We start from the raw sequence: 14673 nt of genomic DNA, 5'->3' as shown, positions 1-14673 counted from the left end.
TCAAAAATCTTCTTGGGCATTCCTTCCCTTGTGCCACACATGCACATCATTCCATGGTGTTATACATGTATAGTTGCATTGCGTCATGTAATATAAATGTAAATCAACACAGTAATTTTGCTTTGTATGCCAAGGCTGTACCTTGACAGCCTGGCACATGATGTATATGATATAATATACCACATTCAAACAGCCAACCTTACATGTGAAAATTCTCTTTTACATTTTAGCATCATTTGAAACATTGTTACGCAATTTTGTGATTTCACCCTTATTCAATGCTAGGACTTGGCAAGAACTCACATTTGATCTTTTCAGGCACTCTTCTCATATGCATACTAACCCATTATTTATATTCTGCTCAGCCCATCCTTTTGACTGATGGTATTTTATTGGGTTGGCAAAAAGTACCACGAAAATGTAATCTGGATTTTCTCCAAGTCATTATAAAATGTGACTTAAAGGGACAAAAAATACTTAATCTTAATGAATAGATTCAGTTATTGAATCTGTTTGACATCCAGTGTCAGTATGTAAAGCATGATGATACTAAATTCTCTATACAACAAATGCTTCTCTGTGAATTCTTCTCTATTCAATGCTTGATTGGATTGGCAGATCTTTTTGATTGCCACACATGCGCTGTCTGTCTTCAATCCTTCTCTATCAGAAGCATCTGCTTAGACAAATAGGCATAAAACAAAATAAAAATATATATATACATATATTTAATTAGAGTTTATCTTTAATAAGTATATTTTTTTGCTGACTTGAGTGTTATTGACGATAGGCTTGATACCACTGCAAAATCTAATATAATAGTCCACTCATCAGATCTTTGAATTAGTACACTTTAAAGGCTTGTGGCAATTATTTCTGATGTTGCCTGGTGCTGCGTGTTTGAAAATCATATAGAATATAGATTACATTCCAGCCAATAACTATGACAGACAGTTGTATAGTAACATTAATATATAAACGTGACTCTGGAGAGAATTACAGAAAAGAAAGATTTGTATAATAAATTATCCAAGAATACAATCTAGATCATTTTTTCTCTGCTATAGCCTACAGGTAGCCTTTTAGCTGTTGTGACACTACCCTAAGGGCCTGCAAAGCATTGTGATGGTTGTAGTTTCATGGTGGAGAGCTATCTATTAGATGATTAAGTCTTAGCTAAACAGAATTAACTGATTTATATTATTTTTGTTTCTTTGCAGGCCATAGTATATGAAGGACAAGATAAAAACCCTGAAATGTGCAGAGTCCTGCTCACGCATGAGATCATGTGCAGGTAAGACATGGCAACATGGAAATCCACTGTCTGAAACTCCCCTTTGGTCCAATATACGTAATTCCTTGTTTCCTTTCCTTTTAAATGATGAATAAGAATAAAACCCAAACTGGAAGCAGTTCAAGGATGGACTAAATCTATGCCTTGTTTATTGATATTTGCTGTGTGTTGAGATATTGGTACCCAACTTTAGCATGACACCAACAACCAAGTTGTAAGATGAAAGGGTCAGTCTGGATACCATATCCGTTAATACCTTTATAATGGTTAGGGTGCCATTTGCCTTTACCTTGTTGTTGGTCAAACATTTCATGACGTTTGACCAACCTCCAGGGCCTGAAACCCACTCACCATATTACTAATGGGGCCTGCGTCTTACTAGCACCATAACCACTACAACGGCATACTGCTATGGTGCTTAAACTGACCTTTTATTTCACAGATTTAGATTTTTCCAGATTGACTATTTTGGCCTAAATATTGCCACTTGGCTGTCAACTCTCTGTCTCAGTATCTCTATATATGTCGATGATAAACATGCTGTTATGTAACATTTTTTGTATTTGTTATGGTTTCTTACATTACCCTTCAGCCGGCTGTGAAAGTAGGTGCAGTTTTAATTTACGCACCCCTATTTTCTGCTCCTTTCTGTCCCCCAGGATTCTAGTTCACCATTAGCATATTCTGTACTTAACTGTTCATATTCTTGCAAGATATATTGCCCCTCTAACTTTAGCAGAAAAAAAGCAGAGTACGCACTTCTATACCCATTCTGACACCCAATCTGATCCATGTCTTGTTTTAGCTCCTTCTTGTTTGCATCATTTATCATGCTTGCAGGGCTATTTCGCTGATGGAATTGGCTTCTCCACTTATAAGGAAAAAAATGCACTCAGCAGGGGAGTCTTGAGGCAGTTGATGGCAAATTATGTTATTTGTACAGTATACTTGAGACAGAAAAGCCATATTTAAAATGTCAGGCGGCTAATGCCGGAGATTACCATTTTCCTCGCTGCCTACAGATTGGTAAAAGATACTGTTTATTTACTAGACGACCAAGCCTATTACACAAGCCTGTCAGTGGCATGCTGGTAGAACATTTTTTTTAACCGCTTCACTGTTACAAAGGAGCCGCAGACAAGCTGCTTTAAATCTTTGCGAGGCATGGGTTGTAAGCACTAAACTGTAGATCGAAGACTTTGTTAACCTTCTGAATAGGGTAATTAGGCAGAAACATTGACACGGCCTTTAGCCTTAATTTTGTTTTCTGTTCAGGCAGCCTTGAGTCAGTGCTTATGACAACCTTTGTTAAAATCATTTTTCAGATGCTAACACCTCTGCCGGAAGGCCATTCCATGCATCTGCAGCACTTTCTGTTTTTTTTATTTTATTTGATTTTACCCTAACGATTTCAGTTCCTCTGAATTAAGGTCATGTTATCTTGTTCTAGCTCCTCACTTTCTAATTTAAATGATACCCTTTTGTACTTTGTTACATAATGTTTGGTTAATTGATATTTTGTCCATATTTTGTATTTTCACCTTTCAGAGACAGTCTTTCTAGGTTTCATATGATTAAAATTTGTGTGGTCTGATTGCAAGTCCACCCAACTCTCAATTACATGTCCCCACTCTATAACCGGTTTGTGCAAAATATGGAATTTGTGTGGGATTTTGAGGGTTTCCAGCAATAATTCTTCCACCCCTACCCATGTATTAAAACGAAAAAGACTACTAAACTGAAATCAGTAACATTCAAATTAATATGTTTATTAAATATATAATATTATAAATATAGATTTTTATTTCCCTCCTATTGGTCACTTCTCACTTGATCTGTCTGTGAATAAAATCAACATCTAGTGTCTGTCCCCTAGCCATACAACATTCTTTATTTCAATCAGCATTTTTATTTTTTTTTGATGGCACAATGTACTTGAATCAAACGAACTTGCTCGTCCATTGCGAGAGTCGTTTCTTTGGTTATGCATCCATAGAGACAACGTGCCGACTGGCCAAAATTTGGACGACTTGCACTTCAGTCAAAAACCAACACACAAGTCTAATAAAAGCTATATTAGGAAAAATAGAAAAAAAGGTAGGAAGAACAAAGAGTGTCTTAATCCTTTCAGTGTCTAAAGTCAAAGTGTTAAATCAGGCCCAATTACTCTAGTAAAGTAGTTTATTTTGAATTATTAATGAGTCTTAATATATTTAATAACTTAATCTCATGTTATAAAAAAAAAAGGCAAAAATCACTCGCTCTTGAGAACTTTGGCGGAGTGTAGCACAGTAGCAATGAATGCTGGGATATGCTGATTTTGCACAAGAAGTGCAAATGCATCCTTGGTTATAAGCATAAAATTAGAGTCTGCTCACCATTAATCAGTCCGCCTAATTACTATGCACGGCCATTTGCCATATGGTATTAGAGACAGCTTGCTTTCCCCCTAAGATGAAATTCCTTCTTCCAGACATGAAATAGTGGAGGCCCTCTGCTTTGAAATAGCTTGTTTTAGAGATTTAATCCCTAAACAACTTTCTGCAGGGCTTTCTGTCAAGACTAACAGTGCAATAAAGCTTTGCATTTATGTGACAAAAGAAGCAAATTTATGGAGCACTAAAAGTATCCTATAGGTAGTGCCATGAATTCAAATGTGAAGTGGGGCTAAGCGTGATTTTGTTTCCTGATTAGAAAAAACAAGTGAAATGTATCACGTGTGATGGGGCTTCCAATGATCACTCATCTATTAGCTGTTACATTTAACATAATTCTTATTATCTCTGGATGTCAAAAACAGTGAGTTTTCATAATGATTTATAAACTATATTAGTACTAATCCACACACAGAAAATACCTAGAGGGAACAATCGCTGCTGCTCTACCCCCTTTAGAATGAGTTAAATGTCACCACTGATAATCATCTTGATTTGTTCTTGTATTACATGATACTGCATTATTTGTCCTTGATGGTAAGTATTAGGACATACTCTGCTTGTTTGAGAAATTAGATTGTGTCCCATAATGCTCCTTTTTAGATCACAGCTGGGGAAAAAAAAGTACTCTGGGACAAAAGCTTATATTTCCACCCAGTGCTTGGTAATGGAGGTCAGTGGCCTTGTTTGATGTGCAGAATTTTATGCTGGTATACAGTTCAACGCATTAACTAGGCCGCCAACAAATGTCCTCCATGAATGAAAGAAAGATTTTGTGGACGTTTAATATAATTATTATTTCACCATGTTATTACTGCTATTCATATTTGCCAATAGAAAGTAAACCAGCTCCAATTCAGTTAACAGGCATTGGAACTCTAGGCAGACATGCTACCATTCCATTGTAAGCCATGGGATGTCTACAACTAGCAATGGATAGTAGAGAAACTTACCTGATAGACAGGCTATAGGGTGCCACATTGGAGAAGAGGACAGTGCCACTCAACAACATACAATACCCTGGAAATAATAGGAATATAATTTGATTAAATGTTCTGTTTTATATGAAAATATTTTACTTGATCGTTACTTGAAGAGGTGTCTGTATCTGGTAAATGCACACATCCCATTTGTGCTTTTTTGATGAAAGTTAAGCATTGGAAAAAAAATAAGCAAATATAATTTTTTTTTGGGGGGGTGCAGTGATTTGCACTTTTTACCAGCGTACCAATTATGGTTTACCTGCATGCTAATTAAGTGGCAGCTGTGCTCGGATTAGTTACTGATAGTAATTAGCCCCTCCGTGGCCCTAATGCTTTTTTCTGACACAGCATTCAGCCCCATTTACAGGTAGGATTTCAAGGCTCCTTAATGCAATCTTACTGTTTCCAAGCTATTTGAACCTGCTGTTGCTATAAAGCTGAATCTGCAGTATACACACAATACTAAATTCTCTCTCTTTTTTTATTTATTTTTTTGTATTTTTTTTTTTCCTCACAGTCGCTGTTGCGATAAGAAAAGCTGCGGGAACAGAAATGAGACTCCGTCAGACCCGGTGATCATTGACAGGTTAGATTCTTTGTGATTTCTTTTTTACAATTTTATTCCTCATTACAATGAAACACCTGCCCTGTGTGCTTCTGGGAGTGGGTATCACATACATGAAAGAAGTATTGCCGCTTAGGTATGCCAAAAGCACTAATAGTAGTGAAGGCACTCAACCATGCAACACCTACCCTGCCCTTTAGAACATCTGCTGGATAATTTAGCACACTGTTTAATTGCTTTTCAAATTCAAAGTGACACTGAGCAGTGTGGTTGAAAACAGCAGAGAATAAGCAGCAAGTTTTGTGCACATTTAAGGAATTCTTGCTACATTTTAGTGATAGACAATATGAAGACTTACCTGCTGTGGACTACAATTCCCCAAATCCAGACAAGGAAATTTCAGCATAACACAACACAACTGGCTGAAACTGCTTTCCCTGAAAAATAGGTGGATTTCCTCTGAAGGTTTTGGGTATAAAACTCTCAGACTGTTAAATAGACCTCAGACTTGGGGGCAGCCATGTTTAGCCCCTCCCACTCACTCTCTGCTCCAGCATTGCTTTTACTCCACCCACTTTGGGGCAGGACCACCCAATTATTTAGGAACTAGCACCCAGTTTGTGACCATGTCTGGCTATAACAAATGTTGGATGCACTGAAAAAGTTACAAACATTTTTTATTAAAAGGGAAATGTTTAAGGAACTCCAATTTTCTGATAATTTATTTATTTGAATGTGAATATGTGTCTATAATGGCACAGCTGCTTTGTTTGGCTGTATACATTACTTTCCAAGTAGGTTGGAACTTTGAAACAGCAGGAAATTAAGTGCTCCAATGCAAATTGCTTCCACCGCCTGCACATACAATTTCAAATATCTTATTTAGCTGTATGTGACATATGATATATAACATTTGGCAAAATGCTCTCTTACTGGGATGAAACCCAACAGGTACTGGAATGCTGCACTTAAGTGTATTGGTACACCCCATCTCTGTGGAGGATGTCCGCTAGCCCTCAATTTATATCCAGAAGTATAGAGCCACAGGCTTCACAGTCCAGGGTGAAAACATAAATATACTTTTGTTATGATCAAAAAGACAAAAATAATTTCGTCCATGAGGCATTAATCATTTATAATATGTGATTAAGGCAGGCCTCACGGCCGAAACGTTGTGTTTTTGTATTGTCCTTTACATTATAATAAAAGTGTATTTGAGTTTTCACATTGGACTGTAAAGCTTGTGGCTCTATATTATTGGATGGATCTTTATTGTTTGAATTTGTAAGCATGTTTGTGTGTGTATATATATATATATATGTGTGTGTGTGTGTGTGTGTGTGTGTTATGTGTGCTTTACATGAAATTAGAGAGAAAGTCTATGAGTGCAGTGAGAACTTCTTAAAAAGTTTGGAAGACGTCAGCTTCTTTTTACTAGTTATACACAAACTCCCAAATTGTATTGTTACACATTCACTGCCGTGCACAATGTATCTTCCTATTACTATCTGGTCAATTAATCTGCCTGTGAGCATTTACCTGATCTACAGAAAGGTGTGGCAATATGATGGTCAAATTATGAAATTAAGACAAAAATATCTCACTTGATACAGCTTGAGCCATCTTCGAGCAAGTTGCTTGTCAATTCACCACAGCTCACTATCTGTGGTGTAGTACATATTAATATTAAGAATTAATGCTAGAATAGAAATATAATATCTGGGTTGAAAAATGAAGAGCATGTTAGTATATATTTTGTATCATGATGGTCTTTCAAATGGTTTCTAAAATGTGGCATATAGAACATGTTTTATAAAGTTGACTCCTAATATTGTATAAGGATGCAATTCAATGTTTTTGCGTTTTATTTTGTCCACAAATGTTTTTTCACCGATTTGCCATTGTATTCAATATAGCAAATACATGAATATCACATGCTATTGTTGTACCTGCATCCCAGGGATGTGCTACAAGTGCTATAATTAATGCATTTAAAATTGGCATTTTTATTTGTTATCCTGATGTAGAAATATTGATTTTAAGCAACTTTTACATGTTTTTTTTAATTTTTTTTAAATTTCGCTTTGATTTGTATTTTTATTTGCATTTCTTTTCTTTCATTGATTTTAAAAGAATATAAAGTAGCACGTTTTATTTTTGTTGGACTATGAAAGACATGTTGAGTAAAAAACTAAATAGAATGTGTAGGCAATACAGTTATCCAGTAATATAATAAAGTTTGTTTCATTGTAGAATTTAGGATTTTCTTCTGGGGATGGAGTGAAGCTAGAAACAAAACAAAAAAAAAAACAGTTTGGGGTGTATTCACGTAACAAGGAGCTATGATGACTAGACTACTGATATAATGTTTAGACCAAACAAGCAAGTTCGTTTGATTTTTTTTTTTTTTTTTTTTCTGTTCAACGAATAAACTCCTACATTTTATTGGCATATAATATATTTCACTAATACATAATGGCATTGGGATTCAAGGTGAGGGGGGATTTTATTTGAATCATGTGATAACTTGCTTAATGACTGCCATAATCAATGGCCACATCAGTTAAGTTTTTTGTATTTTTGGGATTTGCATAATCAATTTGCTATCGTCAACTACAATTGTGGCTTCACTGGAAAATTATCTTTGTTATTTAGAGAGCCTTGTTCTATTTCTTACAGTTAGATTATATGGAGAATATTGTATAACTTCTTGCTTCTGGTGGAATAGAAGAGAGTGAACCCCTTTGATGTAATTCATTTTTTAACCAGGCCTATCTTTGCAAACTAGGATCGTGTTGTTTATACCATTTATATTTTCCAAGAATTCATGCAAACAGAGTACAATTATTATAATATGCTTCTTTCGCACTGGAGAAGGTAACTACAGAGAAGAATTTCTAGGTTATTAAAGGGACGAGGCAGCTTGCGAAGAAATTTCCATTTTTTTCTAGTGGCCACTTTGAATTCGATGTTGCCAATTAGTTAGCAACCCAATGACATTGACAATTCCCTTTCCTAATGAATACATTGTAAATGAGTTTGGGAACCTGTTTATTCATGTGTGTGCATTGAATATATGATCGGTCAAGATATAGAATAACGTTGCATCACTATATTAGATTTTTATGCTTTAAGGGTCGTTTGGGTTTATGTAATTCAAGTAGAAATGGTCAATGCAATTCACTAATCTGTGAAAACCTCCCTCTGGGGACTGGTCTCAAACTTTTCCAATGGAAAATAATTATCCCCTTTTACAGGGGGAAAAACAACAACCATAAACACTGTTTACTTTTATATTCCACAGGAAAAAAAGATGAATAGGTTCACTTTTTTCATAGTAAATTGTCTGGAGTTGTTTCAATGAGGTCGTATGTGAAATACGACCCACCAGGAAACAGAAAAATGCATCTTAATTCAAAATAATCACAGCTTTGAAAAAAATCAGGAATAGTTATATAGTGCAAAACTATGTATGCCTGTAATTTTGGGTTATCTTACTTACTATATTGCTTCCTCTGTAGCTGGTTATGTAATTGTTACACTGTCCAGAGAAGAAAATGTAAATAGTTTGCATGCATGTTCACGTATGAGGAGTGTATGTGAAGATGTTCCTAGTGCTCTCCCTTGCATGACTGCATTGAGGAAGGAACCCACACATATACTCATCATTGGTAGACAGAGGAAATTCCCCTAACTACTTGGAATTTCTCGTAGATAACCTATGTAGAACCTAGCATATCACAGATATTTATCACACTACATTTTAATTCATAATATTATTCCTAGGCTGTGAGTGCACGATAAAGGTTGTAAGATACATATATAACACTTGGATCGATGTATAATTTTGTACCAATATGTCGATGGCTGAGAAGGTCACAGAAATGTAGAAATAGCTTATATCTATAGATGAGCTAATCATTTCATATCAAGGAAATATTATTTCCTATAGAGTAACACCAAGTGAAGTTTATCATAATAGGAGCACTTACGGAATCTACAGCAAAAAATATAAAACATTGAAAAGTTTTTTTTACAGATTTGCATGTTTTGCATGGTATTCTGGGTGCATTGTGGCTATGTAGTGATGTCCTCAGTTCAATTCTTTTAGTTGCCTTTTAACATGCATAGGTAGCATTTAAGGGTATTTTAGAATTTACGTAAGCCGGTGTGGACATTTTACCTTTCCTTCTGCCTTTCTCTCATAGTTCTCAAGAAATTAAAAGAATATCATAGATGTAAAATTAAGATCTATAAAATGTATTATACATGGAGTTAAAAATGTTGGCCTCTCTTGGTTTAAATGGTGTCTGATACAAAAAGCAGATATTGAGCAGGGTTACTGTGACCTGGTCCTGTGAGTAGCAAAGGCTTGACTCAGCAGCTCTGTAATACGCTCACTCTATTTTTCTCAAACAGTATCAATTTACCTGGATTGCATTAGTGTGCCTCCTATTGTTGCTGTCCTGTATCTGTCCCAGAGGTATGCTTAAAAACCTCTTTTTGGTTGTATTTAGAAAGGTCCGATGGGCTCCAAAAAAATTGGAAATTGTAAGATGTTTCATGGAGGTACCAAGAATGGATCAAACTGAGAAAACAGGAAGAAGAAAAAAAACTAGTGCAGTCTTTGAGATGTAATTATAAGCCAATGAGACACGAGATTCTACAAAATGTATCCTATAATAGATAAACATGGTATAGACTTTCTAAATATATACATTTTTGCTGGGTTGGAGCAACTGCAAGCACATTTTATGTTGTGTTACTCAATCATCACATCTTTATAGCTTGGTTTCTAATCTTACTTTTTTTTTTTTCTATTATTACTCTTGGCAAATTGTTTTCCTCCCTTTATTTCCGTTAATTATTTGTAGGGTTGTTTTTTTTTCTTCTGTTTGTTTTCGTTTTTCTTTCTCTCTGCCACTTATTAGTTCCTGTATTAGACTTTGCCCCCGCTTTTTCCTTATATTTGCTAATTGGATATATTAACAGACTTCCTAGTTCTCACAACACATCTCGGAGCATTAACCCCATTTATTAATGGAAGGCAGACAATGAATTAGAGGGGAATCCACAAGATTGTTAATTACGGTACTTTTCAATAGGAATTTTAAAAGCTGTCAATCTGGAGTGAAAGATCAAAAAGTATCCATATATAAAGTTGTTTTTACTCTCAGAGATGTAATATTCAATCATATAATAAAATGCACATAGTCTAACAGGAGTAATACCACGTCGTGTGATATATTCATCCATATGTTTTATGACACAATGCCTAAAATACTTGTAATTTTGGTCATAGTTTGTTTGATATCTTTTATACGCTGTAGATTTTATAAGTGATTTATATATTTTTTCTAGTGTAATTGCTAGTAAATATATGTCTGAAACAATTGAACCAGAAATAATTCATTCTTATCAATGTGAATACCCAATATACAGACCCCCATCTCAAACTAATAATATAGTCCTTTCTTTTCTTGTAAGTGATAAATATTCCAAACCATCTTGTGTTAGACCCCGTGATTCTGATTTACCCTTATCTTGACTGTAAAGATATTTGTGATTGGCAATAAACTCAACACCATTGGTGATGTTTAAAGATCCCAGCAGGCCTAGTTACCTATTCCAGTTTCCACATCAACACATATTGTATTGTTCATGGGACACCTTTATAAACTACAGATAAGCTGCTAGTACCGTCATAATGATTCTTTATAGCTAAAGTACTCTACTTACCATAAGTTGCCGTTATAGGGTTAATAAATACAATCACCTCTCACTCCATGGATGCAGAAATTGGTTATCTTCTCCTCGTTTCTACCCGGGAACATGATAGTGTCATCCAAGTACTGGGTGTCAGAATATTCATGAGTGGCTGAGTGCCACTTCAAATAAGCGAAGGTGGAACCTGGCAGGTTGGGTGGCTAATAATAGATTTATATTCCAAGGGCAACTACAAAGCATAATGTGTACCCACCTCAGCAAATTACTCCATCTCCATTTAAACAAGAGTATGGCATAGTCTGTCTGGATTTAAAAGAAAACAATATAAATATAAATGATCTACATCAGCTTCCTTATTGACAAAGATTATGGTGGTGTGGTCTGGGACAGAATCAGCCAGATGTACATTGTGCCATCCAACATAAAGAAAATGTTATTGTTCTCAAACAAGAAGCAGAAGTGGAGGGATCTAGACATTTCAATGGCATTTCTTCTCTGATTGGGTAGATCTTAAAGGACCACTCTAGGCACCCAGACCACTTCAGCTTAATGAAGTGGTCTGGGTGCCAGGTCCAGCTAGGGTTAACTAATTGTTTTATAAACATAGCAGTTTCAGAGAAACTGCTATGTTTATCAATTAGTTAAGCCTTCCCCCTAATTCTCTAGTGGCTGTCTCACTGACAGCCGCTAGAGGCGCTTGCGTGATTCTCACTGTGAAAATCACAGTGAGAGCACGCAAGCGTCCATAGGAAAGCATTATGAATGCTTTCCTATGTGACCGGCTGAATGCGCGCGCAGCTCTTGCCGCGCGTGCGCATTCAGCCGACGGGGAGGAACGGAGGCGGAGAGGAGGAGGAGAGCTCCCCGCCCAGCGCTGGAAAAAGGTAAGTTTTTACCCCTTTCCCCTTTCCAGAGCCGGGCGGGAGGGGGTCCCTGAGGGTGGGGGCACCCTCAGGGCACTCTAGTGCCAGGAAAACGAGTATGCTTTCCTGGCACTAGAGTGGCCCTTTAAAGTAGATCAATTTGTATAAAGTAAGTGCTTCTTTCTTTCATGACAAGTGTGTTTAAAGGAACACCATAACATTAGTAATACAAATCTGTGTTCTAAGATTATAGTGTTCCTGTCCTGCGTGTCCCTATGGGGCTTCCGTGTCACGTGACGGAGATTTACTTATTCAGTGCAGTGGAAGCACCTCTGAACACAAACATGTATTCCTGACACTATAGTGCTGAAATGGCTGTTTAGGTGATTGCAGTTAAAATGTCTTGTGCGGCTGGCCCTGCCTCCATGGCTGAACTAACCATTCTTGATGATGTCATCCAATCCAATGAATTCCCATAGGAAAGCATTAAGAAGCAGTTGCACATGTGTGGCAAAAATGCAGTGCTGTGACAATCAGCATCCCTTCATAGAGATGATTGAATCAATGCGTTGCAATAGGGTGCTTTCAACAACTCCATGCAGAGTGTGGAGACGCTGAATGCCAGTGCTGCACACTGTGCCGTATTGAGATAGGAAGCACCTCTAGTGGTTGTCTGAGTGACTGCCATTAGAGGTGTTACTAACCAGCAATGTAAACACTGCCTTTTCAGAGAATGTAAACAGTGCCTTTTCTGTGAAAATGCAATGTTTACAGTGCTAACACTGCAGGGACAAGCTATAGACACCAAAACAACTACATTAAGCTGTAAAGGTTCTGGTAACTATTGTGTCCCTTTAATACTGCAATGTAAACTTTAGAAGACAGGGATGCTGCTCCCAGACCACTTCATTCAGATGAAGTGGTCTGGGTGACTGTAGTGTCCCTTTAACCCCTTAAGGACACATGACGTGTGACATGTCATGATTCCCTTTTATTCCAGAAGTTTGGTCCTTAAGGGGTTAAAGACTAAAAAAAATGAGTAGGCGGTACTGCCACTCACTTTACATTTTGCAGCAAAAGCATCCTACTTTATAAACTACCATTAATCTCACTAACTCACTCTAAAATCTGTTTTAGAGAAACAAGCTATGCAAGTCACCAGATATTTCCTCTTTATTTATGACAGCCTCTGCAGGCCAGTGCATTTTAAATTTGACAGTAACAAAAACATTCAGGGTGTTTCAGTTTTACATTCTTTTTATATTGATTCTGGCAAAACTGAGCAGGTAGTCGGATGAACAGGATGTTGTAGATACAATTCTGGGTGTATACATGAAACTGCTATTTTTATTGTGGAGTGAAAGAGGGAACAGATACTTGACAGTAATAAGTGTGTTACCGATTCCTCCATAAAATAAATCAGCCTTATGATGTTACCGGCATCTCAACCATGGTATTTACGAAGAAATTAAAATGTTTTGCTAGTATTTAATCATCATATTTTAACCTATTTCATGGAATGTTGATCATTATCGCTTTTCATTCAAAAATAATTTCCTTTGTAAATATTCCAAATGTTTTCATATCGTTAATTATCCAAACCCATTAGCCTATCTATAGCAAGACTTCTACCCCATGATTTCAAAAAATAATGAAAGTCACAGTAAAGATCAGCTTTAACCCATGTTAACCTTTTTTTTCATGTAACACTACGTTTTCTTCTAAATCTATACACAAACCAGTTCAGTCTAGGCACAGCCAAGGCATACAATGCAAATTAAGCAAAGAAGTAGAAACATATCTTCTCTTCTCTGTATGTTTTCACTATGCTGACTGCCAGGTGCAAAAGACAGAACTTATAACAATGATTGACAGTTAAGTAACATTTTTCACAGGGTAATTAAACATAACATATAAAATCCTAGGGAGTGGCATTAAAGAAACAATTTTTTGCTTTTACACCAAAGCAGAAATCCCCTTTTTAATTAAGCCATTGTTGCCATTTGACTAGCAATAAATAGATTAGGTAATATTGCTTTAAATCATTATTGCTGTATTCCATTTTTATTTTATTTTGCTTGTCACATCATTCTTCTTGTTTTTTGTTTTTTTTGTGAAAGCTCAGTCTAATTGGTTTATGTTTCTTTTCCTATTTAGTGCATTCAGGTGTTTTTGTCAAGTATTAGTGAATTTGTTTATGATGTTGTTATGTGTTGTTTTTTAGTAATTAAAAAAGTTAAAGGGACAGTAAACCATGGACCCAACCTACTATTTGCATTACTGAAGGTTTATTAATTCATTTTCAAAGTAGTGTTTTTCACATAGTAATCACCTACTGCCCCTTCTTACCACATGCAGTGGTCAGTGACAAAAACCAGGTTGTTATACATGGGCAAGCATAATTAGCTGGGAATATCCTCCCAATGGCTACCTGGCATCACCTTTGATGATGAAAGCCAGCCCAGGACGTTTAAGGCCAATGTAACAATAAAGCTGGGCCAACTTTTTCTAAATTGTATTTTGGTAAAATGTTCTCTTATTTAAAATGCTAAACTGTTTATTTAATTGTTCTATTGCCTGTCAACTAAGTAAAGAGTAAATCGTTTGTAGGATTTGACATCCCTGATACGCTGCCAATGACTTAGATTCCATGACATGCATTGGTAACGTGTATAAAACATATTGCTTGGGCCTCACTGAATGCTGCTCAGAACCTATAAAAATAATACAGATATTTATACTGCATAATAGAAGGCTGACTGTAATGTGGGGACGACTTTATAACGCATAATTTAAGCAGTGATGG

The 14673-nt window shown here is 36.2% G+C and overlaps 1 protein-coding gene across 2 annotated transcripts in view; it reads left to right on the top strand.

Annotated features, from left to right (window-relative positions):
- EBF1 (EBF transcription factor 1) overlaps window positions 1–14673 on the top strand; it is a 291472-nt gene that overhangs the window by 24936 nt on the left and 251863 nt on the right. For both annotated transcript variants that reach the window (XM_063447762.1, XM_063447761.1), the window contains exons 5-6: window positions 1221–1294; window positions 5230–5298. In XM_063447762.1, coding sequence (XP_063303832.1) covers window positions 1221–1294; window positions 5230–5298 — 143 coding nt within the window. The remainder of the gene's footprint in view (window positions 1–1220; window positions 1295–5229; window positions 5299–14673) is intronic.

This window comes from Pelobates fuscus, chromosome 3 (genome assembly GCF_036172605.1).
Source record: "Pelobates fuscus isolate aPelFus1 chromosome 3, aPelFus1.pri, whole genome shotgun sequence".
Lineage (NCBI taxonomy): Eukaryota > Metazoa > Chordata > Amphibia > Anura > Pelobatidae > Pelobates > Pelobates fuscus.
The sequence above is the reverse complement of the archived record's forward strand: the minus strand, read 5'-3'. Positions and strand labels throughout refer to the sequence as shown.